General features: G+C 44.2%; 1 protein-coding gene across 1 annotated transcript in view; it reads right to left on the reverse strand.

The window, feature by feature from the left end:
• Positions 1–9,279: 9,279 nt before the first annotated feature.
• The window catches only part of LOC133449325 (collagen alpha-1(I) chain-like), a 72,185-nt gene continuing 54,353 nt past the window's right edge, over positions 9,280–27,111 (reverse strand). The window contains exons 33-47 of the mRNA XM_061728468.1: positions 26,783–26,842; positions 26,676–26,702; positions 26,318–26,377; positions 24,733–24,786; positions 24,516–24,554; positions 20,784–21,095; positions 20,591–20,698; positions 18,938–19,132; positions 17,807–17,944; positions 16,355–16,531; positions 15,257–15,421; positions 14,447–14,581; positions 12,513–12,632; positions 12,055–12,144; positions 9,280–9,448 (exon numbers count right to left, since the gene is read on the reverse strand). Coding sequence (XP_061584452.1) covers positions 9,396–9,448; positions 12,055–12,144; positions 12,513–12,632; positions 14,447–14,581; positions 15,257–15,421; positions 16,355–16,531; positions 17,807–17,944; positions 18,938–19,132; positions 20,591–20,698; positions 20,784–21,095; positions 24,516–24,554; positions 24,733–24,786; positions 26,318–26,377; positions 26,676–26,702; positions 26,783–26,842 — 1,733 coding nt within the window. The 3' untranslated portion in view covers positions 9,280–9,395. The remainder of the gene's footprint in view (positions 9,449–12,054; positions 12,145–12,512; positions 12,633–14,446; positions 14,582–15,256; positions 15,422–16,354; positions 16,532–17,806; positions 17,945–18,937; positions 19,133–20,590; positions 20,699–20,783; positions 21,096–24,515; positions 24,555–24,732; positions 24,787–26,317; positions 26,378–26,675; positions 26,703–26,782; positions 26,843–27,111) is intronic.

Raw genomic sequence — 27,111 nt, forward strand, 5'->3', positions numbered from 1 at the left:
TATTATTTTGTTTATTTCGGCATGTTTATATAGACACATTTCATCTCCAGAACATTATACATTGCATACACAGCACATGACGAAAAGGGTACGGGAGAAGCTGACGCTTATCAAAGTCCCGCCCCGTTCTATGTAAGATTCATGATCACATCAACAACAGAATTCAGTAAGATACATAGTTTACCACATAGCAATTCGTCTAATTTCATCCTTCACAGTCCAGATAGCATGTATGTTTGTACACGTGTCCAGTCCACTCATCCTGATCACCGTTCCTGTGATTTACTACTGTGTCCACTGTTCAGTTATTTTTATGTCCAAGCCTCTTTTTGCATGCAATCCACTTTGCAATGGAGGTGCGTGTGTCAATGCAGATTTTGATTAGTCGCCGTCCTCTGGCTCTCTAGCCGCCACAGCCTTTGCCCCCTCCGCTCGTACTGACTTCATCTCCTCCCGAGCTTTGGACACCTCCGACCATACACTGGTCAGTCTCCCCTGGATGTCAGCGAGGCCAGAGAGCAGCTTTGCCTGATCAGCTCTCACTTTTCTCAACTTTTGTAGCATCCAGACCCCGCCAAGCCCTAGGATCACCAGGCCCACCGTCATGCCCGTGAATATATAGACGTCCTCCACGTCTTCTATATCCAGCACCCCAAGACACACCACTTTCCATTTATTCCAGCTGTCCATGGTGTATCCCGCCAAGAATGTCCCATCTGGACAGGCCGGTTCCCTTGTCCCAGCACGCCGTGTAGAAAAAATCTTGTCAATAGCATTTACTGACCAGTTCAGAATCTCCATTCTTGATTTTATGTTCTGCTTGGTCGTGATATCTGCTGTGCTGTGATAGAGCTCAATGTCACACACACACATTTTATAGTGACTTTGTTTTGTTTCCATGTTTTGTTTCCATGCCAGGTGTTCCAGTGCTGAATTTCCCACATTGCCATTGTTTTGTACACATAGCCAGACATTGCCATTCCTGTACCTAGTTTTGATATTCCTTCCATAACAGCTTCTTTAACTCATGTTTGAAAACAGTTAAATTTCTTGCTAACTTTAATTCATTGTTTAGGCTATTCCACATTTTCACACCAGCTACTGACAAACTATGGCTTCCCATCGTTGTCCTTATCTTTTTCTGTTTAAACTGCAGCAAGCTGCGCATGCTGTGAGGACCTTGACTAAGAGTGAACAATTTCTGAACATTTACTGGTAATGCCGCCTGTGTTGCTTTGTAAATTGTTTGTAGCATCTGAAAATGAAGTATCTCTCTCAGTTTTAGATATTTCGTCTTTATGAACAGTTCGTTCGTATGTGCCCTGGCTGGGACAGAATGAATGATGCGAAGCGCTTTTTTTTGCAATTTAAATATTGGTTCTGTAATGCCCTTGTAAGTGAAACCCCAATTTTCTACACAGTACCTCATATGTGGGACTATTAGTGCCGAATATATGGTCTTAAGCGAGTTTAAATTGAGAGATTTCTGCAATTTCCACAGAATAGACACACTCCTTGCCATCTTATTTTTAATTATTTTTTACATGTGGTCGCCATGTCAAGAGGTCATCCACTAATATACCCAGAACCTTATGTTCCCTCACTCTTTCTATATTGTTTCCATTAACTTGCAAGTTTATGCTTTTCTTTACATTATTTCTCCCAAATAACATGAATTTGGTCTTTGCCAGATTTAGTGATAATTTGTTTATATTAAACCATGTATTTAGTTTTGTCATTTCTCTGTTAATCGCTTTTTCCAGTATATTCAAGTCGTTTCCTGAGCAGAAAATATTTGTATCATCAGCAAATAAAATAAGTTTTAATACATCAGATGTTTTGATTATGTCATTGATATATAGAGTAAATAGCTTAGGGCCTAAGACTTACCCCTGTGGGACCCCACAGACGACATCCAGGCATGTAGACGTATTTGTTCCCATCTGGACATATTGGACTCTACCAGATAGATAGCTTTTGATCCATCTTAAAGCTGTATCTCTGATACCGTAATCATATAATTTTTCAATCAAAATATCGTGATTTATAGTGTCAAAAGCTTTTTTGAGGTCAATAAAGATGCCTACTATATATAATTTGTGGTCAAGCGCATCTTTAATCAGTTCTAAGGACTCTGTGAGGGCAAGTGCTGTCGAATGTTGCTTTCTGAACCCGTATTGGCTATCACACAGGATGTTGTGTTCAGTCATGAACTTTTCCAATCTGCTATTATAGAGTTTTTCTAAAATCTTTGAACACTGCGGCAATAAGGAGACCGGGCGATAGTTTGTAGTCATATTTATATCACCACTTTTATACAATGGTAATACCTTTGCTATTTTCATTTTGTCTGGAAATACACCGGTTTTGAAGGATAAGTTACATATGTGCGTGAGTGGTGTTATAATTCCTTTTTGTACCGCCTTCAACAGTCTCATGTCAATTTCGTCTACATCTACTGAAGATTTAGATTTGCACTGTGTGAGGGCATTTACAACTTCTGCTTCAGTGACTGGTTCAAGTAACAGACATGAATTTTTAGTGATTGTATTCTTATCAGAGTCAAAATGGTCCCAGCGCAATGGTGATTCAGGGATGTCCTTGGCCAGCTGTGGGCCAACATTTACAAAGAATTTATTGAATTGATCCACGATCAGCTTCCCGTCAGACACCGTCTCATTATCTATAATAAGGTGGTCTGGGAGTGTGACCTTTGGTTTCCGACCTGATATTGAATTCACTATACTCCAGAGTTTCTTGTTATGATTCTTGTTATCTGATAGTAGTTTTTCATAGTAATTCTTTTTTTGCTTTCTTAGTGCACTATTTATCTTATTTCTATATTTTTTATATTTGGATTCAGCTATTTCTGTTCTGTCTCTGAGAAATTGTTTATATAAAAGGTTTTTTTTCCTACATGCATTCACAAGTGATTTCGTAAGCCACGGTGTGGTTTTCTTTTTTGTTTTGTCTGTTATCTCCCTTGCAGGGCAATGTTTATGGTACAGTCCTGTGAGAGTCTTCAGGAATTCATCATACGCTTTGTTTGTTTCTGTTTCAGAGAGCACGTGTCTCCATGTCTGTGTCAACAGCTGACTCTCCAATGCGTTCATATTCTTTTCATTTCTTATCCTAACTAACTTTCTTTTTTTCGTCTCGCTCTTTACAATATGATTCCACTCACACATTGCAAAGACTGGTAGATGATCAGAGATATCGCATATCAATAGTCCACTCACTGGATCTGCTTCTAAGACATTTGTAAATATATTGTCAATTAGTGTGGCACTATGTTTGGTAATTCTGCTGGCCATTGTAATTAAGGGATGCATACCTGCCGCATACATACTATTTAGAAAGTCATCTGTCCCAGCGTTGTTGTTTGGGTTGAGGATATCGATATTAAAGTCTCCACATATGAAAACATTTTTATGCTTTGTCAGAGAAAGTAGTTCTGTCACACTATCACTGAATAATTCTAACTTTGAATCCGGGGCTCTATACAGACAGGATATTACAGTATTTCTCCCTTTACACATAGATAATTCTACAGTTATGCATTCCATTACATTGTCAATAGCTTTTGACACATTTTCCAATATGACAAAATTAATGCTCTCTTTAATAAAAAGAGAAACTCCTCCACCAGTCTTTTTTTTTCTATTTTTACACACAAATTCATACCCATTTAAGATGAAGTCCATTCCCTTTTCTTCATTAATCCAAGTTTCTGACACCGCAATGATATCAAAGGATGTAGAAAATCCTTCCAAGTATTCCAATATGTGATCAAAATTTGCATATAAACTCCTGCTGTTGAAATGAATGATTGACAGCCTCTGATCCATCACAATGTCCTTATTGAACTGCTCCCTTGTATAATATCCACAATTTAGTGCTCTGCTGTAATAGAAGTGTATAACCGGGTCAATTTCTTCATTCGAGTCTTCTGATCCAAGGTGTTGTTTTAAAGATAGGTTCCTTTTTTCATAATTGGCAATCCTGCCTTTAAGTTTATTCATCTTTGTTTTTTGTGAGTAGGTAATCCATTCTTTTTGTAGAGGTTTCATGGTGAGCTTTGACATATTAGCCGGTAAGTTTCTCCAACTCCTCTACCTCCCTGATCAGCACCGGTCTGGTATTTTCTGGCCCATTTTGTTTGATGTAGACTCTGCAGTTTGCCGTCCAGGTATTTTGTATTTTTCCAGCCTTCTTCAGTTGACGAGCTTTCCAGGCGATGGTGGCGTTTTTCTTGCTGAGATTCTCGTTTATAAACACACTGGTATTTTTCAGCTTACTGCCTTGTTTTAGCAGCGCTATTTTGTGTTTTCTGTTAGTGAATTTCAGCAGAACAGCCCTGTTTACATCTTCACGTTCTCCCACCTTTTTTTTCTTGGGCAGCAGTTGACATGTATCCACATGTTCAAGATCGATCTTAATGTTTTTGGAGGTTAGGAAATCCTGTACCTGCTTTTCCACAGATTGGATGTCTTCCTCCTTCATCTCCTCCTGTCCTCTCGTCGCTGCTGCATAGCTCCTGGGCTTGATCTCAATACCCGTAATGATCACATCATTTAGCTTGTTTTGTTGATCAAGCTCCTCCATTTTGTTGTTTAGAGCTATTATCAGCCCATCTTTTTTCTCATTTTCCTCTTTGAGGTGTTGAATCTCTTTCATCAGGCCTTGCATCCCTTGTAGTTGGCTCTTTATCTCCTTCAAGCATTCCAACTGAACCTCCAAGCCTTCCAGCTGAAGCTTTACTCCCTCCAGGGTCTCACCCATTTGGGTCAGGTCCTGTGGATTGAACTGGCTCCCCTTTTTTGGTGCCATTTTCCTTGGATTATCCGATTCTGTCGCTATTTGATACTTTTCGTATAGCTTTTCGCATAGCGGCTCAGTAGCCCGCTATTGCTATGTTTGAGCTTTTCACTCCTTCGAGGCCAAGCTCACCAGCTGCGTCGAGGAGCTGTGTCTTGTCCCACGTCTAGCTCAGAATGTTTGTTCCACAGATGAGGAGCCGCCTCCAAAAGTGGGCGTGGCCTTGATGATCTGAGGGTTCTTGTTGGTCCATGATCGACCAGAATCTGCAGGTCCTGCTCCTGGATCTGGTCCTGGTTCTGGTTCCGGTCCTGGTTCTGGTTCCAGTCCTGGTCCTGGATCCGGTTCTGGTTCTGATCCGGAGGAGCCGCCGGTGTCACGTGATCTGCTGGTGTGAGTTTGTGAGGGAGAAATAAAGGATTATCTTAAAACCGATAGGGGATTTATCAGTCGATACCGATCGATCGATATCAGCCGATACCGATCGGTTGCCGATCGATCGATATCAGCTGATATCGATCGGTATCGGCTGATACCGATCAATCGATATCAGCCGATACCGATCGGTATTGGCTGATATCGATCGATATCAGCTGATATCGATCGATATCAGCTGATATCGATCGATATCAGCTGATATCGATCGATATCAGCTGATATCGATCGATATCAGCTGATATAGATCGATATCAGCTGATATCGATCGATATCAGCTGATATCGATCGATATCAGCTGATATCGATCGATATCAGCTGATATAGATCGGTTGCTGATCGATCGGTGCGTCTCTAGTTTGTTCCACCAACCGTCTCCAAAAACAGAACCAGAACCAGAAACTTTGACCAGAACGATTTATTTCAACAGAACCAGAGACAGACACCGGTGCTTTTGCGAGTTTAGAAAAGTTTCTTTCACTTTTTTATTGAGGAATCACAGAAGAAAATCCAATAACAGTTTTATCCTCATTTTACAAATAAAAGATATAAAAAATGAACACAAGGTACAAAAGAAACAACAATAAAACACCTCATTAAACAATCCCCGTTTCCCAGAACCGTCCGTCACATCAGGCCATCAATCAATACTCAGCTGAGTCATCAATATTCAGCTGGAGGATCAATATTCAGCTGGAGGATCAATATTCAGCTGGAGGATCAATATTCAGCTGAGTCATCAATATTCAGCTGGAGGATCAATATTCAGCTGGAGGATCAATATTCAGCTGGAGGATCAATATTCAGCTGAGTCATCAATATTCAGCTGGAGGATCAATATTCAGCTGGAGGATCAATATTCAGCTGGAGGATCAATATTCAGCTGGAGGATCAATATTCAGCTGAGTCATCAATATTCAGCTGAGTCATCAATATTCAGCTGGAGGATCAATATTCAGCTGGAGGATCAATATTCAGCTGGAGGATCAATATTCAGCTGGAGGATCAATATTCAGCTGGAGGATCAATATTCAGCTGGAGGATCAATATTCAGCTGGAGGATCAATATTCAGCTGGAGGATCAATATTCAGCTGAGTCATCAATACTCAGCTGAGTCATCAATATTCAGCTGGAGGATCAATATTCAGCTGGAGGATCAATATTCAGCTGAGTCATCAATATTCAGCTGAGTCATCAATATTCAGCTGGAGGATCAATATTCAGCTGGAGGATCAATATTCAGCTGGAGGATCAATATTCAGCTGAGTCATCAATATTCAGCTGGAGGATCAATATTCAGCTGGAGGATCAATATTCAGCTGGAGGATCAATATTCAGCTGAGTCATCAATATTCAGCTGGAGGATCAATATTCAGCTGAGTCATCAATACTCAGCTGAGTCATCAATATTCAGCTGGAGGATCAATATTCAGCTGGAGGATCAATATTCAGCTGGAGGATCAATATTCAGCTGGAGGATCAATATTCAGCTGGAGGATCAATATTCAGCTGGAGGATCAATATTCAGCTGGAGGATCAATATTCAGCTGGAGGATCAATATTCAGCTGGAGGATCAATATTCAGCTGAGTCATCAATATTCAGCTGAGTCATCAATATTCAGCTGGAGGATCAATATTCAACTGAGTCATCAATATATTGTAGAAGCCAAGTCTTATTGATCCGTCTCAAGGCTGAGTTCTGGTTCTGCGTCAAAACGACGCCGTTCCTACGGCGTGTGGTTTGTGTCGACGCAGATCACACGCCGTCGCTGACGCCGTCACCGACGCCGTCACCGACGCCGTCACCGACGCCGTCACCGACGCCGTCACCGACGCCGTCACCGACGCCGTCACCGACGCCGTCACCGACGCCGTCACTGACGACGTCACCTCCAGAAAATTGTAACTCCGCGTGGAGGCGACGCAGACCACACGCAGACGGAGATTGTGATTGGTTCACTTGGGAGCAAAGCATTTCCTGTTTCCGGTTTGAAGCAGTCGTGAACTTTCAGGGCTCTTTTCTTTGTTTATGTGTGTTTTTCTTTTGTTTTGTTTTTTTGCACAATAGTTGTCCTTATCTCTTTGATTCACTGTGACCGGAAAAAGTCGGAAAACCATTCAGGAAAAGATCGCTAACTAGCGGTCGCGGGGGGAACTGCACCGTGGAGAAATGGAGTGACGGAGAAGTCAGAAGGTTCACGACGGCGTCACGGTGACGGCGTCACGGCGACGGCGTCACGGCGACGGCGTCACGGCGACGGCGTCACGGCGACGGCGTCACGGCGACGGCGTCACGGTGACGGCGTGTGCTCTGTGTTGGTTTGACGCAGAACCTTAATTCAGCCTTCAGTTTGTTTACTAGTAAGAACCGGATTCTCTCGCTACAGAGCTTCTCCAGTTCTTCCAGCCATAATTTAACACGAGGGATTTCTGTTTTTTCTTTGTTATAGTTTCTTTGTTATAATAAAAGCATAAGATAACAGTTGTTGTTGACATTCATTAAGTTGAGAGAACTGAGAAGTGGATCCAGTTTCAACTCATATCTTTTAAATATGCAAGACCAAAATCTAATTAATTTAGAACAAAGTGGCGTCTTCAGTCGGGCATTTGTCACATAGTGGGGAGAAACTTAGAAACATATAGGGCCAAATCCACAAAGAATAGTTTGCGCCTGCAAATAGCGGTGTGAATTGCGCCGCATTTGCGCCCGCAATTTGCCCCGCTTTAAGGTCCTATTCACAAAAGACTTTGCTCTAATGATATACCGGCGCAAACACGCCCATAAAGTTCTGCAGCTGAGTTCCCTTGTCTGAGTGAGCGGAGCTGTTTCCAGTGTTCTCCATATGTCAGCACACAGATTGGTCCATAATGAAAACTGCAGAGAGCACAACAGCCTCAACTTTCACGTATTTGTACTTCTCTAGTATTTTGCCTGTATGACATAAGCTAATGAAATGTCAAATGTTAAGAGGCTGCACATTTACGCACAAGGCACAGCACCGGTCACTTCATTAACACCGGATCGGGATCAGATCAGGATCTGACGGTAATTCATGTTCTGTGTTTTGCTACACACACCTACAGGTCAGCTGTTAAACACACACATTCTAGATTTATATGTTTATATGGTGGAATTGTTTGTAATAAAGCAGCCCCTTACTGTATGGATGAATCCTGAGCTCCGTCCTGTTATTTTTATTTTTAAATCCGAGATAAGTCCACAACCCCACTTGATCTGACTGTCTACAGTCATGTCTGAATGTAGATTTCACCCTTAATATCATTCAGTATCACACAGGCTGGAATGATATTTAAGAGAGAGAGAGAAAGAGACAGACGGGGAGTGAGGAGTGAGTTTGCAGCAGTTAATACACGCTTAGAAAAGACGATATTTGCTCCACTATTTTTGCATGTGGCAAATAGCGCTGGCCTTTGTGAATTAGACGGTTTTTGCAATGAGGCTTATTTGCATAGAAAGGAATGTATGAATATTACCTAATTTACATGCATGCAAATGGCACAGGCGCAGACTGCCACTATTTGCTTGGCAGCGCAGTTTGTGGTGCAATTCTCCCTTTGCGGGTGCTTTGTGAATTAGACGCTCTCGTTTTGTCTCATTTGCACCGGTTTAGCGGCCGCAAAAGCCCAGCAATCCTTTTGTGGATTTGGCCCTGAGTGTAACTTTGTTTTAGCATAGCGACGTGTGTGGATGATGTTAAACTGAATAAACTGGTGTTTAGAGCTAGCAGAGCATTTATCTCCTCTAGAGCATCTTTCTCCACCCGGCTCCGGCCAAACATCAGTTTCTTTCACGACTAAAATACATTCAAAAATACGTACAAAAAAATACGTACAAAATACAAAAATAAAAGCTTCACCACGAAGCTCGTTGCCACGGCGACCGGAGCGTTTCCTGCGGCTCAGACTCAGACGTCCCTCCTCTTCCTCCTCTTCCTCCTCTTCCTCCTTTTCCTCCTTTTCCTCCTTTTCCTCCTCCTCCTCTTCCTCTTCCTCCTCCTCCTCCTCTTCCTCAGACGTCCCTCCTCTTCCTCAGACATCCCTCCTCTTCCTCAGACATCCCTCCTCTTCCTCCTCTTCCTCAGACGTCCTTCCTCCTCCTCCTCTTCCTCCTCCTCTTCCTCAGACGTCCCTCCTCCTCCTCTTCCTCCTCATCGTCTCCGGAGGGAAATCTCCTGGAACCAGAACCTCAGTTAGAATCTTGAACCGGGACGGCTCATAGACCAAAACATTCCTCAAACCCACGAGTCAGAAGTTCCTGAACCAACTTTCATCCCAGTCCTGGTAAGCCCCGCCCATAAATAAGCCCCGCCCACATGTAAGTCCCTCCCATAAATAAGCCCCGCCTATAGATAAGCCCCGCCCATAGATAAGCCCCACCCACACGTAAGCCCTGCGCACAGGCACGAGACCCCGCCCACATGTACGATACCCCGCCCACAGGCAAGCCCCGCCCACAGGTAAAACCATAACCCACTTGGGAAATAAGAACATTTTGAAATAAGAAATTTCTGTAGTCCTTGACTAAGGTAGGAGACAGAATTTAACAGGTTTTGCCACACCAAGTAATCTAATCTAAGGTGACGGTGGGGGGAACTGGGGGACATAGAGATAACCGACCCTAGAGAATCATTAAGTCAGACCCCCGACCTGCCAGGGTGCAAAGGTCAAGAAGTGGGAGATCCAGTTATCTGGGGAGAAGTCAGGACTCTGGCAGCCCTGACCCCTCCAGGAAAAAGGTGCTACTGTAACTTCAGAAGGCCTTTGTATGTACTCCGAAGCAAACCAGTACTCCCAACAAACCTGTTACCCCGGTGGCTAAATTGAGCCATGGGAAGTCTCATGTCTCAAACAGGAGGGAGGCAGGGTATAGTACCCAAAATTTAAGTATTCAAATACCTACCTTAAAAATGTTTGTAGGAGCAGGCCTAGTGGAACGAACTAATGGCACTGTTAAGCTAAGGCTCAGGAGAGCCATGGCGAGAGAAAGCCGAAGGGATCCACTCTCAATATGGATGAGTAAATTGTTTGCTGAAAAGATGTTCAAAGTTCTTAAGCTGCCGCTTTCCCCTCTCTCTTCTACGCAGGAACTGCTGAAAGTGGTGAAATGAAAAACGTGGTCATCACCCCGTTAGGACGACCCCTTTGTTGTCCAGATCAGGACACCAACAGCAGTAAAGGCTGCTGAACGATCTACGTGGGTTCACCAGTCACAGTGAAAGCTAGTAGGAAACTTTCCAGACCCTGAGTAGGCCGGAAGTCGGACGGTATCAAAACCCTTGTCCGCTGAAGAACTCATCTGACGCCTACTCACCAGCCACGGGCCTGAAGAAGATGACTAGCCCAAACTGACTGGCTACAACAGACTGGAGAGGAGTCCGAGAGACGGAAGAACCTTTTCCACTAATGAGTCATGCTGACACGTTAGGAATTGTTCCTTAAACTCTTTACTTACATTGTTGTTGTAATTTACGTTAATCCCTGATGAAACTGGTGCTGAAAAGAATGTTACCATAGCTATAGCCGAATTACGTCAGTTGGCCAAAGTCGTGTCAGAAGACAGACGCTCAGCAGGCACCACTTTTTGGTCCTGGCTGACTTCTTCTGAAGTCTATTACCGACAACTCCAACGAACTCTAACTGATGACAAGGATGTTTATGATGACACTGCAGTGTAGACTGTCTACTGTGAAATGTTTTAAGCTTGTATGTGTCTTGGCCATGAGTGATCGCTCACTAGGAGGGTCGGAGAGGAATTTTGCCCCGTATAGCCTGGGGTTTTCGCCTCTCCCTTGACATATAATTACTCGTTAACAAGCTTGTATTAAGTGTGTTATAAACTCTCCTTGCTATTTCTTAAATGTTTGACCTTAATATGAGGCTATTATTCTAAGCCTAAAGGACCGATATTGGTTGAAGTGTCAAAAGGACAACAGGAGGGAATTGTGCGGTTAATTAACCTTTAAACCTGTTTTTGTCCTTATGAAACTGTCACATGCTTTATTAACAGATGTCACAGCAGCCATTTCCTGATCTACTCAGGGTTTTGGACTGTTCTGGTGACATCTGTCTACTGTATGTCAGGATTCAATCACACGTTATAACTTCCTACTGTAGTGTCAGTAGTTGTGGTGACATCTGTCTACTGTAGTGTGATTGACTCAATCACACGTTATCACTTCCACCCATGGTCTACCGTTCACTGTCCTTATATGGTCATTTCCTGTCAAGTTTCTTAATAAAAGCATCATGAAGAGGGGAAGCATTTGGGAAGCATTTGCTGTCGGGGGCTCTGACCTGTAGCGTTGCTCTACCCCTTCTGCAGAAGTGGTTAAAACCATTCCAGCAGTCTCTGTGTCTTTCCTCGTTACGAATTTATGTAATGTTGATTTAGACCTAGCAGTAAGCCCCGCCCACAGGTACGAGACCCCGCCCAGAGACAACCCCCGCCCACAGGCAAGCCCCGCCCACAGGTAAGAGACCCCGCCCATAGACAAGCCCCGCCCACAGGTACGAGACCCCGCCCACAGGCAAGCCCCGCCCACAGGTACGAGACCCCACTCACAGGCAAGCCCCGCCCACAGGTCGTTTCAGGTGGTTTTTTTTTGGTCATTTCAGGTGGTTTCGAGTCGTTTCAGAGGGTTTTTCCTTCTCGAGTTTAGTGTTTCCATCTTCCCGATCTAGACTCTGAATTCAAACCTGCTGCTTTATTTTAAACGAGTGAAGGAACTGAAACCCGTTTCCTCCCCAGAACCAGAACTGACCCAGAACCAGAACTGACCTCTGTCTCCCTTGGGCCCCGGGGGGCCCGGTTCTCCCTTGGGTCCTGGTCCTCCGGCGGGTCCGGCTGGTCCGGTGACGGTGCCGTGAACTGAGCAGATTAGCATCATTAGCAGATTAGCATCGTTAGCAGATAAACATCATTAGCAGATTAGCATCATTAGCAGATTAGCATTGTTAGCAGATAAACATCGTTAGCAGATTAGCATCGTTAGCAGATTAGCATCTTTAGCAGATAAACATCGTTAGCAGATAAGCATCGTTAGCAGATAAGCATCGTTAGCAGATAAGCATCGTTAGCAGATAAGCATCGTTAGCAGATAAACATGGTTAGCAGATTAGCATCGTTAGCAGATTAGCATCGTTAGCAGATTAGCATCGTTAGCATATTAGCATCGTTAGCAGATAAGCATCGTTAGCAGATTAGCATCGTTAGCTCCTCGAACCTGCACCTCTCACCTCGGATGAACTCCATGATGTCGGCCATGTTGGTGTCGGAGCCGAACAGCCGGCTGGTTCCGGCCGGACCCGGAGCACCGGGGGGGCCCGGGGGTCCGGACTGCTGCAGGAGGCCGTGAGCTGCCGGGTCGGAGGAGGGAGACGGTCAGACAAGGTCAGGGAAGGTCAGAGAAGGTCAAAGAAGGTCAGTGAAGGTCAGACAAGGTCAGACAAGGTCAGACAAGGTCAGAGAAGGTCAGACAAGGTCAGAGAAGGTCAGAGAAGGTCAGGGTTACTCAGGGTCCAGGATCTGATGGAGACTGGCTTTTTTATTCAGTCACATCAACACAAACATTATCTGTCAGGGTTTTTGACATTTCCCCCAGTTTCAGTTTCAGTTCTGTCCCTCCTGTTTCCATCTGCCCTGAGTGTCGTCACCTGTGTCTCGTTATCCCCTGTGTCTCGTTATCCTCTGTGTCTCGTTATCCCCTGTGTCTCATTATCCCCTGTGTCTCGTTATCCCCTGTGTCTCATTATCCCCTGTGTCTTGTTATCACCTGTGTCTCGTTATCCCTTGTGTCTCGTTATTCCCTGTGTCTCATTATCCTCTATGTCTCGTTATCCCCTGTGTCTTGTTATCCCCTGTGTCTCATTATCCCCTGTGTCTCGTTATTCCCTGTGTCTCGTTATCCCCTGTGTCTCGTTATCCCCTATGTCTCGTTATCCCCTGTGTCTCGTTATCCCCTGTGTCTCGTTATCCCCTGTGTCTCGTTATCCCCTGTGTCTCATTATCCTCTATGTCTCGTTATCCCCTGTGTCTCGTTATCCCCTGTGTCTCGTTATCCCCTGTGTCTCGTTATCCCCTGTGTCTCGTTATCCCCTGTGTCTCGTTATCCCCTATGTCTCGTTATCCCCTGTGTCTCGTTATCCCCTGTGTCTCGTTATCCCCTGTGTCTCGTTATCCCCTATGTCTCGTTATCCCCTGTGTCTCGTTATCACCCGTGTCTCGTTATCACCTGTGTCTCGTTATCCCCTGTGTCTCGTTATCCCCTGTGTCTCGTTATCCCCCGTGTCTCATTATCCCCTGTGTCTCGTTATCCCCTGTGTCTCGTTATCCCCTGTGTCTCGTTATCCCCTGTGTCTCGTTATCCCCTATGTCTTGTTATCCCCTGTGTCTCGTTATCACCCGTGTCTCGTTATCACCTGTGTCTCGTTATCCCCTGTGTCTCGTTATCCCCTGTGTCTCGTTATCACCCGTGTCTCGTTATCACCCGTGTCTCTTTATCACCTGTGTCTCGTTATCCCCTGTGTCTCGTTATCCCCCGTGTCTCGTTATCCTCTGTGTCTCGTTATCCCCTGTGTCTCGTTATCCCCTGTGTCTCGTTATCCCCTATGTCTCGTTATCCCCTGTGTCTCGTTATCACCTGTGTCTCGTTATCCCCTATGTCTCGTTATCCCCTGTGTCTCGTTATCACCTGTGTCTCGTTACCCCCTGTGTCTCGTTATCACCTGTGTCTTGTTATCCCCTGTGTCTCGTTATCCCCTGTGTCTCGTTATCCCCCGTGTCTCGTTATCCCCTGTGTCTCGTTATCCCCTGTGTCTCATTATCACCTGTGTCTCGTTATCCCCTGTGTCTCGTTATCCCCTGTGTCTTGTTATCCCCTGTGTCTCGTTATCCCCTATGTCTCGTTATCCCCTGTGTCTCGTTATCACCTGTGTCTCGTTACCCCCTGTGTCTCGTTATCACCTGTGTCTCGTTATCCCCTGTGTCTCGTTATCCCCTGTGTCTCGTTATCCCCTGTGTCTCGTTATCCCCTGTGTCTCGTTATCCCCTGTGTCTCGTTATCCCCTAAATCTTTCTTTTATGTATCTAATATGTTTCCATGTTAATTTACAATCAATAACAAGCCCTAAGAATTAAGTATCAGATACTCAGATTTCAGTAACGTTCCCACCTCTGATGAAGTCCAGCAGGTCGGTGGCGTTTCCATGGGAACCGAACCATCGGCCGGGGGGCCCCGGGGGGCCCGGAGGCCCCTGGAACACTTGGTTGTTGTAATCCCTCATGATGTCGTGCAGCACGCCTCTGTCTGGAAATGAGAGGGGGATTATATCGTTACGTTTGGAGTGTTATATCGTTACATTTGTACATTTATATGGTTACGTTTGTATTATTACATTTGTGTATAGTTATGTTTACGTTTCGTCATGTTTGTATTGTTATATCGTTTGTTTGTATTGTTATATTGTTATGTTTGTGTATTATATTAACGTTTGTATTGTTATATTGTTACGTTTGTGTATTATAAAGTTAGGTTTGTATCATTATATAGTTACGTTTGCATCGTTATATCATTACGTTTGTATCGTTATTTCATTACGTTTGTATCATTATATTGTTATTTTTGTATTATTATATCGTTACGTTTATTGTTATATCGTTACGTTTATTGTTATATCGTTACGTTTATTGTCATATCGTTACATTTGTATTATTATATCGTTACGTTTGTATTATTATATTGTTATGTTTGTAATATTATATTGTTACGTTTGTATTATTATATAGTTACGTTTGCATCGTTATATCATTACATTTTTATTATTATATCGTTATGTTTGTATTGTTATATCGTTATGTTTGTATTATTATATTGTTATGTTTGTATTATTATATTGTTATGTTTGTATTATTATATCATTACGGGGGTGCAGTTATGGACTGAAGGGGAACCTTGTCGTTTCCATAGAAACCAAAGACCTACCTCTGATGTAATCGGTTACTCTTTCGGCCACGATGGAGAAATCCACGGCGTCGGTGACGCTGACACCGGGATCCAGCACACCGGGCCCTCCCTTGTGTCCCGGGGGTCCAGGAGGACCTGGTTGGCCGGGAGGTCCGAACATGAACCTGGTCAAACCGTCGTCATCTAATAAATAATAATAATAATAATAAGGTTTAGAACATGGACCTGGTCAACCCGTCGTCATCTGAGGAGGGAATAATAATAATAAATAATAATAACAAAGTTTAGAACATTACTTGCGTATAAAGTCCAAAACGGCTTAGCTCCGCAGTATTTACAAGACCTGATAGAGCCTTATGTTCCTGGCAGAGCTCTCCGCTCTCAGAGTGCAGGTTTACTCGTAGTTCCTAGAGTATCTAAATGTAGATTTGGAGGGCGGGCGTTCTGCTATCAGGCACCATTACTATGGAACCAACTTCCAATCTGGGTTAAGGAGGCTGACACCACCTCCACCTTTAAAACTAAACTTAAAACCTTTCTGTTTAGTAAAGCCTATAGTTAGTGTTTAGTAAACCTCTAGCTGGTGTTGGTAAATCTCTAGGTAGTGTAAACTCTAGTGTTTTAGAGTCAGTAGTCATAGTTGCAGCTATAGAACAAGACTATAATAGTTAGTCTCAAATATAGCTTGGTGGTAGATATGCTGCTATAGGCCTATGCTGCAGGGGGCACCGACATGATCCGCTGGGCGGTGCCTCTCACCCTTCTTCTCCTCTCCTCTTCCCTTCCTCTCTTCTCCATTTCCATTTTTATTTATCATAAATATCTCATAGTTTTTGTCCATCGTTCCTGTAGTTTCTTGTGCTGGCCCCCTTTATTCTCTTTTGTGCATGTTTGCAGGCCGGAGCCTCGGGAGCTGCGTTCTGGCCTGCGGTCCCGGTCCCCCCCCCCATCCCCGGTCATCCCGTTGCTGCTTCCACCTGCCTGCGCCCAGATCCAGATCCTGGTCTAGATCCTGGTCTAGATCCTGGTCCAGATCCAGGTCTAGATCCAGGTCTAGATCCTGGTCCAGATCCATGTCCAGATCCAGATCCAGATCCAGGTGTTCCTCCCACTCACCCCTGACGTATTCCTGGGGTTCGGCCCTCAGCGTCTCCCGGCTGCTGTGGTCGGTGTAGGAGAGCAGGGGCCCCGTCCGACCCGGGGGGACCAGGGAACCCGTCCGACCCGGGGGGCCCTCAGGTCCGGGGGGTCCGGGGGGTCCTGGGGGTCCAGGAACTCCTCGATGGGCGACACCTGCAGGGCAGCAGCAGAGGGGACGACAAGCCTTCAGGTTCACACTCTAACTCTGATACAATCACAGTAAAATGATTATTCAGGATTCACCAATCTCCCATGAGACCATTTTTTATTAATTAGGGCCTGAGCACTTACAGTGCGAAGGTCCTATTGTATCTGTAGGAATTGTTATTATTATTCTTTCTTTCTTTCTTTTCCTTCTGATGATATGAGGGCCTTTTTTCCCCCTGAACATGCCCCAAAAGTCACCAGTATTATAGCAGAAAATAGGGACAACCAATCAGAAGAAGGGGCGGGGCTAATTCAGGCCAATGAAGCTCAAGGACTCAATACCGAGTCCGATGACACCACCCACGAGTCTTTATCACAACCCGTTTAAAAGTTATGGCAGAGAATAGTTTTCTAGGGGGCGCTGTTGAGCCGTTAGGCCACGCCCATTAATGCAAACCATTAAATATCAAATTTATCACCAGACCTGGCTTGGTGCAAAATTTGGTGACTTTTGGGGAACTATCAAATATGGACCAATCAGATGAAGGGGGGGCGCGCTTTTTGGCGTCTAGCGTCGCCACGGTAACACTTTTGAAAGAGAAAAGTAATGCGCGTCGTCGCAGGATGGAGACGTACATTTTGATGTATAACACACCTGGGTGCACGATACGGTTCGGGCTCTGAAGTGGCTGAAGGAATGGCATAAATTTCGCCAAAATGACAACAATTAATTCAGAATGTTCAAAATGGCCGACTTCCTGTTCAGTTTGGGCCATGGCTCCAAGAGACTTTTCTTTAAGTTGTGACATGATACAGGTGTGTGCCGATTTTCGTTCCTGTACGTCAAACCATATTGTCGGGCTTGAGGCACAAAGTTTTCTAGGGGGCGCTGTTGAGCCGTTAGGCCACGCCCATTAATGCAAACCATTAAATATCACATTTTTCAACAGGTCTGGCTTGGTGATAAATTTGGTGACTTTTGGTGCACATTTAGGGGCAAAAAGACCCTCATTTCGTCAGAAGGAAAAGAAAGAAAGAAAGAAAGAAAGAAAGAAAGAAAGAAAGAAAGAAAGAAAGAAAGAAAGAAAGAAAGAAAGAAAGAAAGAAAGAAAGAAAGAAAGAAAGAAAGAAAGAAAGAAAGAAAGAAAGAAAGAAAGAAAGAAAGAAAGAAAAAGAATAATAATAATTCCTACAGATACAATAGGGCTGCGTCTTTAGGGACCATTCAACTGTTTTCTGCTATAACTTTTGAATGGTGGAAAGAATTCCCAATAAACTCACGTTGTACGTAATCCTGGAGGTCTGGACTGATGCGGTTCCCAAATCCTGGGGGCCCCGGTGGTCCCGCTGGACCTTCTCTCCCAGGAGAACCTGGAGCACCAGGAGGCCCCGGGGGGCCCGCCAGAGCCTGGGGCCCAGCTAGCGGGAGATAAACATGTTAGCTTAGAAAATAACCATCAACACTACGAACAGACAACCTGGAGCACCGGGGGGCCCCGGGGGGCCCGCCAGGGCTTCAGGACTCTGTGGACCCCAGAGTCTTCAGGACTCTGTGGACTCCAGAGTCTTCAGGACTCTGTGGACCCCAGAGTCTCCAGGACTCTGGGGTCCACAGAGTCCTCATTAAAGGACCGTACAACCTCATCCTGCTAATTATTACAGTTTTTGCTATATTTAACTTTCAATTTAAAAAAAAATTCCATTTTACTTTGGACACTTGTTTCTAGGCAACAGGTTATCGTAGAGACATCGTACAAATGTTTCCCGACTCGGCACGCTGTGGACTTAAACATATTCAAATTTCATGGAGCTGGAATTTAAGGAAATTTTTTGTCAAAATCCATGCCACATGGCCCCATTCATTCGGATGGGTTTTGTACCATGGTGAAAAAAAAACCTATCCATTAAAGTAGCCTGAACCGGAACGTGCACCCATGCTTGGCATGCATCGTTGGATGCGTCTCCATCGTGCCTCGATGAGTATTACTTTTCTCAGTAATAGGGGTTACCGTGGCAACGCTAGTTGCCAAAAAGAAAAAAAAAAAGGCAAAAATTCGGACGCTTATTGCTCGGCCGAACTTTATCGTAGAGACATCGTTCAAACTTTCAAACACTCGGCCCGATTGTCACTAAAGGACCGTACAACCTCATCATGCTAATTATTATGGTTTTTGCGATATTTAACTTTAAATTTAAAAAAAAATTCCATTTGACTTTGGAGGCTTGTTGCTAGGCAACAGGTTATCGTAGATACATCGTACAAATGTTTCCCGACTCGGCACGCTGTGGACTTAAACATATTCAAATTTCATGGAGCTGGAATTTAAGGAAATTTTTTGTCAAAATCCATGCCAAATGGCCCCATTCATTCGGATTCAGGACTCTGTGGACCCCAAAGTCTTCAGGACTCACCCTTCAGCAGATCGAGGACACGCTGGGCGACCTCCTGGGTGTCGAAGCTGTTGCTGTCCGGACCTGAAGCTCCAGGACCTGAAGCTCCAGGACGTGAAGCTCCAGGACCTGAAGCTCCAGGACCTCCAGGACCTGGAGCTCCAGGGGGTCCTGGGGGTCCTGGTGGACCTTTAACGTACGCCCTCACATCCTCCCCTGGAGACAGATGTTAATATTATTAATGGATTAGTAAAAACACATGATACATATCATTTTCCGGCCAGATTTCGGTTCGCTACTCCTCCTACAGATTTCAGAGGACCCAGGCAAATCATATATCAAAACGTGTGTCTCTATCGGGAATAATGTGCTATGACTTTTGGTGTTGAAATTCCCATTTTTCCCAAAGTTATTCCCAAACAACCTATTCAAAGCGGATGGGAAAAAGTAAAGAAAAAAGCAAAGATTCTCCTTTTTTCTGAGTCACCTAACTTTCTCATACTTGCACGTAGAAATGTCATTCAAACTTCAAAACAGAAGAAAACTTCTCTTCTCCTCCCCCTACAAACCCCAAACTGTTTTTTCCTAAGATGTACACTTTTCAAGATATGAGCACTCAAGCGAGGACTGGAAATCTTGGAAAACTTTTTTGTCAAATCTAGAGTGCGGGTGTCAGTTGCTAGAGTGGGAGAAACAGTAAAAAAATAACCAGATTTGTAACTCAAGCTGACGGCCAAACCGTAAAAGTGAGACAAATACTTTTTGGTCAGAATGTAGACATAGGTGTTGGGATTCATAAAATGTGACTTTGACAGGCGGGGTATGCACAAAATTTAAACGGGGGAGGCTAGAGTGGTGCAAATACCTCCCTCGGTCTCTATTGACTGTAATGTAATCAAAAGTTTTCTTCAAAAGAATCTCACTCTGTCTTCGCACTGAGCTTACTCACTCATTTTAAGGAATATCTGAATAAAATTAAGATTGTCAGAATCTGCCGGGTTCTGTGTCTCTCACGATGTCTTTGTTTTTCTGCTAGGAGCTACGGTTTTACCACAAATCGGAGTTAATTGAGACCTTGTCAAAAGCCAAAATCTGGGTTTTTCTCACAACCAAACCGGAACGTTCCTCAAGTCGAGGTTCTTGTTGCCGGGGCAACCAGAAGTCACTGCTGACTCATTCAGCCAGAACTGGTCACATGACTCAGTCAGTACAGACTTCATATACTTTAACCTGGAAAATGGAGAAATCTGACCCCTGACCTTTGACCTTAGCCGATCCCCAGTCCCCATTATATATATTAAATACCCCCCATTACACACACACACACACACACACACACACACACACACACACACACACACACACACACACACACACACACACACATATAAATGGGCAGCAGCCCGCCGTGGCACTCTCAAAATTTCTGCGAGGAAATTTTCTAGTGTTTGTATTTTTATATCGTTACATTTGTATTATTATATAGTTACATTTGTGTATTACATCGTTACGTTTGTATTGTTATATCGTTACGTTTGTATTGTTATATCGTTACATTTGTATAATTGTATTGTTACGTTTGTGTATTATGACGTTACATTTGTATTATTATATATACATGGTTCCTTCAGCGGCGTAACCGACTGTTTTTAACCAAGATTTACAAAAACTTACGCTGCAGAATGGAGATGACGTCGTTGACGTTGACGGGTGCAGGAGCGCCGGAACCCCGACCTGAACCCCGACCGGAACCCCGACCTGAACCGGGACCTGAACCTGAACCTGAACGGATCAACAGACAACGATCAGGTCAGTGACATGAACCCAGACCGGCGTCCTGGGTGAGAGAAGGGGAACCGGGTCGTACTCTGGATGTAGTCGATGACCCGCTTGGCGACGGTGTCCACCAGGCCGTCCTCCACCGCTCCGGCCTGACCCGGACCTCCAGGAGCACCCGGGGCTCCAGGGGGCCCCGGAGGTCCAGACAGGTACCGCTTCACGTCCTCACTCTGGAGGATCTCGGCCACGTCATGGGCCAAGTTGCCTGACCCGTCTGAACCAGGGGGTCCAGGGGATCCGGGGGGTCCAGGGGGAGCAGAACCAGGGGGTCCAGGAGGTCCAGGGCGACCAGAACCAGGGGGTCCAGGAGGTCCAGGGGGACCAGGGATGTAGGAGCCCCCTGAAGCAACAACCAAACAACAAATTACATGTCAAGAGTTAGCAAAGTCTACACGGTCATATTTTTAATAAGCACGTTTCAGATACGACTTCAGAGCGGGATTCGCCCACTGAGTGGCAGAAAGACTGAGTGGCAGCTTAAACTTTCAGTTTGAGCAACTGGAAAACATCTCAAATGGGAAAGAGCTGTTGTCTTGATCGATGCATCTCTAGCCAATATCCTCAGAAACTCCTAGCTGGCTCGCCAATATCCTCAGAAACTCCTAGCTGGCTCGCCAATATCCTCAGAAACTCCTAGCTGGCTCGCCAATATCCTCAGAACCTCTTAAAACCACTCAGATCTGAAGCAGAACGCGTGTATGTTTCAGATCTCAAGCCGACTTTTTTGATTTTATTTCTTCAACATGATGCAAAGTTTGCATCACATTAGTTTCCGAGACACAGTAATTAAAAAAAGAGATGAGCCTCATCCACGTTTCACAGTAGCATCAGTCCTCTTTTCTCTTTTTTCATTTTTGCTTCTTAGAACTTGGAGCTGGTGTGACTCGTCAAAAAGCTCCAGGACATTATTTTGCATAATTTCTATCGTTTAAGTGACCTTTTTTGAGTTCAGTTCTATTTTTTTCTCTTCTAAAGATTATAGAGGGAATGTGCATGACGTCACAGATGCGACTTCACAGCGGGTTTCGCCCACTGAGTGTCAGAAAGACTGAGTGTCAGAAAGACTGAGTGTCAGAAAGACTGAGTGTCAGAAAGACTGAGTGTCAGAAAGACTGAGTGGCAGAAAGACTGAGTGGCAGAAAGACTGAGTGTCAGAAAGACTGAGTGAATAAAGACTGAGTGTTGCAAAGACTGAGTGACAGAAAGACTGAGTGGCAGAAAGACTGAGTGGCAGAAAGACTGAGTGTCAGAAAGACTGAGTGAATAAAGACTGAGTGTTGCAAAGACTGAGTGACAGAAAGACTGAGTGTAAGAAAGACTGAGTGACAGAAAGACTGAGTGTCAGAAAGACTGAGTGGCAGAAAGACTGAGTGGCAGCAAAAACTTTCAGTTTGAGCAACTGGAAAACATCTAAAATGGGAAAGAGCTGTTGTGCGATCGACTGTACTCATAGATTTAGCAAGAAATCAGAGTTATCGTTTTACAGACTGATAAAAATAAGCTTAAGAGAGACAAATGGATCGCTGCAATTCACAGAAACAACTGGATTCCAGGCACCGAAACGTGGATTTGTGGTTTCCATTTTGTATCAGGTAATGTTGGATTTTTGGGTAGGTAACGTTAAACCGTCAAATCATAAAGTTCGGTCTCCTCATCACTTTAATTTCACCAACAAATCCTGCCTTGAAGTCGGACCAAGCGTCAAGACTTTTGTCTGCTTTCAAGCTTTGCTTCGTGTATTTAAATAAATTAATTAATTAAATAAATAAAATATAGAGAATGTATTAAAGTGGCAGTGTAGAGTTTGACAGGTTAAAGTCGGTGGATCCGCTTATTTAGCTTTTGTTCAGCTAGTTTTTCTTTGTTGTAGCCTGACGCGCACACACGAAACCTGTGTTTCTGACTATTACCGTATCGGCCCGAATATAAGACGGTGTTTTTTCATTGAAATCAGACTGAAAAAGTGGGCGTCGTCTTCCATTTGGGGTCTAGACGTTACAGCATCACACCACTAGATGGAGCCAGATATCTGTAAATGCTGAACTAAACTCCCCAGGACAAAGCTAACCCCCGTCACCAAGAAGAAAATAAAAATAGAGGTAAGAAAGAAAAGAGAATAAGAGAAGAGACAACAGAAAATGTTTCTCCAATCTGGAGAAAAGTGTGTGAAGTTCGGCAGGTGAACCGGCAGCTGAGGAGAAGTTATGATGCAAACTTCAACATGATGGTTGGAATGAGGCAAAATAACAGGCTTTTTCTCTCCAATATATTGTTATAATCATTTGTTTCAGATGTACTGTCATTATTTTCTGGATAAACATTTCATTTGGTGTTCAAAAAGTCTTTTTTCAAACTTGAGTCTTGAAAAAGAGGGAGTCGTCTTATAATCAGAGTCGTCTTATATTTCGGCCGATACAGCAGATTTTCATCGTTCTTGAGCTGCAGTTCCTCCAACAACCACTAGATGGCAAAATACAACACTTGGTTCATCTCTAAAATTAAGGTATTGATGCCGTTTCCTGGTAAATAAATTAAATATAGAGACGTATTAAAGTGGGAGTGTATCCGCTTATTTAGCTTTTGTTCGACGAGTTTTTCTTTGTTGTAGCCTGATTAGCACACACAAGACAACCAAGCCTCCTTTTTCTATCCTGCGTTTCTGACAATTATCACAGGCTAATGATCCTATTTTAAAGTCTTGTAAGGAAAGTCCGTGTGTTTTCTCAGCTAGACTTTCTCTTCCACTTGTCTCGAAGGAACTGGGACGATGCGCCCAAAAGGAGTTTTTTTGAGGGCTAAAAACCTTTCTTTTTAGCAAAGCATTTTATCACTAAACAATGCTGTTGTTTTTTTTCCTTAGTTGCTGTTTTTAATTGTTTTATTCTCCTTTCTGCCATGTCTTGACTTTTTATCCCTTTTATCTCTTATCTGTAGGAATTGTTTTTATTTTTATTCTTCCGACGAAATGAGGGTCTTTTTCCCCCCTAAACGTGCCCCAAAAGTCACTAAATTTTGCACCAAGCCAGGCCTGGTGATAAATGTGATATTTAATGGTTTGCATTAATGGGCGTGGCCTAACGGCTCAACAGCGCCCCCTAGAAAACTTTGTTCCTCAAGTCCCACAATACGGTTTGACGTACATGCACGAAAATCGGTACACACCTGTATCATGTCACAACTTAAAGAAAAGTCTCTTGGAGCCATGGCCCAAACCCAACAGGAAGTCGGCCATTTTCAATTAATCATGTCATTTTGGCAAAATTTATGCCATTCCTTCGGCAGTTAATACGCCCCGAACCGTAATGTGCACCCAGGTGTGTTATACATCAAAATGTGGTCTCCATCCTGCGACACCACGCATTACTTTTCTCTTTCAAAAGCGTTACCATGGCGATGATAGATGCCAAAAGCCCTGCCCCCCTTCATCTGATTGGTCCATATTTGATAGTTCCTACTTTCTACCATAACTTTTGAATGGTTTTATATAGAGAGTTGTGGCTGGTTTCATCCGCTAAATGTCCAGTTCTGAAGAATCTACATGAAGTCATACAAGCTTCCACTGCAGCCTGAACGTGCACAAGGGTGGAGGACCGTTCATCCGTTCATCCGTTCATCCGTTCATCGCTGCTTGCAGCTTTAATCTGGATTTTATTATTTTTATTTCCTTTTAATTATCAAACTGTAGCACCTTGAGATTTTCAGTAATATAAATTGCATTATATATAAAATGTACTATTATTATTATTTTTAAGAGCTTTACCGCGGTCCCTTGCTGAAGTTCCAGGAACTCCTGGCTCGCCTGAAACACAAACAAACAGTTTTGATGAGACATTAACTTTTCTTTACTGAGTTCTGATTAAAAGAAAATGTGCTGAAGACAAAAATGAATAAAAAAAATATTTCTGATGGGTAAAATTGTGGAATAATATTCATAAATATGGATTTTGTTGACTTGAAAGGTTCTCTGCTGAGTCTACCTTGCTCTCCCTGCTCTCCTGGAGGTCCCTTGGGGCCTGCAGCTCCAGGCGGACCTGAAAAACGTGAGAGAAAGCAGGGATGTGAAACTAGCGCTTGATGAGCCGCTCACTCGTCCGGGGAGTAAAGGCCCCGATATCGTGCACTCGTAATAAAAACATAAAGATCCGCTGATCTCAGTGTTCTAACTCCAGAACCACCAGAGACGAGCGGCGGCTGGACCTGGTCATGGTGTTAACGCAATGCAAAGAGGGAAAGAAATCAGCAGTGGCTTTAGAGACGCAACTGTTGCTGCACATCACTCTATCAGGTTGAAAGTGAGATTACTGTATTCTACTCTACTCTACTCTACTCTACTCTACTCTACTCTACTCTACTCTACTCTACTCTACTCTACTCTACTCTACTCTACTCTACTCTACTCTACTCTACTCTACTCTACTCCACTCCACTCCACTCCACTCCACTCCACTCCACTCCACTCCACTCCACTCCACTCCACTCTACTCTACTCCACTCTACTCTACTCTACTCCACTCTACTCTGTTCTACTCTACTCTACTCTGTTCTACTCTACTCTACTCTACTCTACTCTACTCTACTCTACTCTACTCTACTCTGTTCTACTCTACTCTACTCTACCGTTCTATTTAGTGCCACGGCTGCACCAAGAGACACTCCTCCTCCATAGCTATGTCATAGCAATGGAGGAGGAGTGATAACAATAGTGCCTCGTGCGCAGCCAGAGGCACTATGGTTATTGCTCAGGCTTATTATTTATTCTTCTGTATAAACTTCAGCGTAACTAGTCCGGCAGCTTTGAGAAAACGCAAAAAGGAAAAACGTAGAAATGTGCGAATCGAGTGGTATGACTTTTATTAGCGATTGGTGCACACGTTTTTGCGCAACATGCGAAAACGTGCGCTTTTGGCGCTATCTGGAATGCATTGGGAGAACTTTGGGGCCTCACCACTCGCACACCATTACTCGAAAAATTCTGAACCGATTTAGAAAGTTGTAGGCCGTGAATTTAACTACAGTCCTGTGAATTTAGCACGAAGTGCAAAAACATTTCCAAATTTCCAAACTAATGGGGAGATTTTCCCATGTATGTGTGTGGCGCGGAATGTCACACTGTGGATCGGAGGAGGTAAAAAAAAAATTCACCTTTTTTCTGAGTCACCTAACTTTCTCATACTTGCACGTAGTAATGTCATTCAAACTTCAAAACGGAGGAAAACTTATCTTCTCTCCAAAACAAACTTTTTTGTCAAATCTAGAGTGCGGGTGTCGGAAAATAGAGTGTGAGAAACAGTAAAAAAATTACCTGAATTTTTATTTGTAACTCGAGCTCACGGCCAAACCGTAAAAGGCAGACAAATAATTTTTTGGTCAGAATGTAGACATAGGTGTTGGGATTCATAAAATGTGACTTTGACAGGCGGGGTATGCACTAAATTTAAACAGGGGTGTCTAGTTATTATTATTATTATTTATTAAGTAACAAATTAATTTGATGACTATTGTTTTGCTCGTAGAGCCACTTTGATCAGGTGGTTTTTGGTCCTGGTTGGTCGTTTCACTCACCATAACCCCGTTCTCCCGGTTCTCCTGGACTCCCTGGAAGACCCGGTTGTCCCGGTTCACCTGAAACGGACCAGCATTAACTGCAGCCTCAGAACCATAGAACCCTGGAACCCTGGAACCTTAGGAACCCAGGGAACCCTGGAACCCTGGAACCCTGGAACCTGGGGAACCTGGGGAACCCTGGAACCCTGGAACCCTGGGAACCCTGGAACCCTGGGAACCCTGGAACCCTGGGAACCCTGGAACCCGGGGAACCCTGGAACCCTGGGAACCCTGGAACCCTGGAACCCTGGAACCCTGGAACCTGGGGAACCCTAGGAACCCTGGAGCCCGGGGGAAACTGGAACCCCGTTCTTACCTTGGTACCCTCGTTGTCCTCGGTCACCTGAACATAAGGAGTTAAATTAACCTTCTGAGGAACCGGGCCGCTTGAATCCATCGGTCGTATTTGGTTCTTGCACCTACCTGGTGCACCCTGTGGTCCCGGAGGTCCAGAAGGTCCCGGAGGTCCCGCGAAGAAAGTTCCTGAGCCACAACAAGGAGAACGTCCATCAAAACCAGAACCAGAGGGGCTGGATTTGAGGTGAGTTCTACCCACCTGAGTTTGGCACAAAGCCAAGCCAAGAGGCACTCCTCCTCCAAAACGCGAAAAGTAAAAAAGTAGAAACGTGGTCAAGTGGTATGACTTTTATTAGCGATTGGTGCGCACGTTTTTCGTGCAACGTGCGAAAACGTGCGCTTTTGGCGCCATCCGGAACACATTAGGAAAACTTTGGGGCCTCACCACTCGCACA

This window comes from Cololabis saira, chromosome 1 (assembly GCF_033807715.1).
Source record: "Cololabis saira isolate AMF1-May2022 chromosome 1, fColSai1.1, whole genome shotgun sequence".
Taxonomy (NCBI): Eukaryota; Metazoa; Chordata; class Actinopteri; order Beloniformes; family Belonidae; genus Cololabis; species Cololabis saira.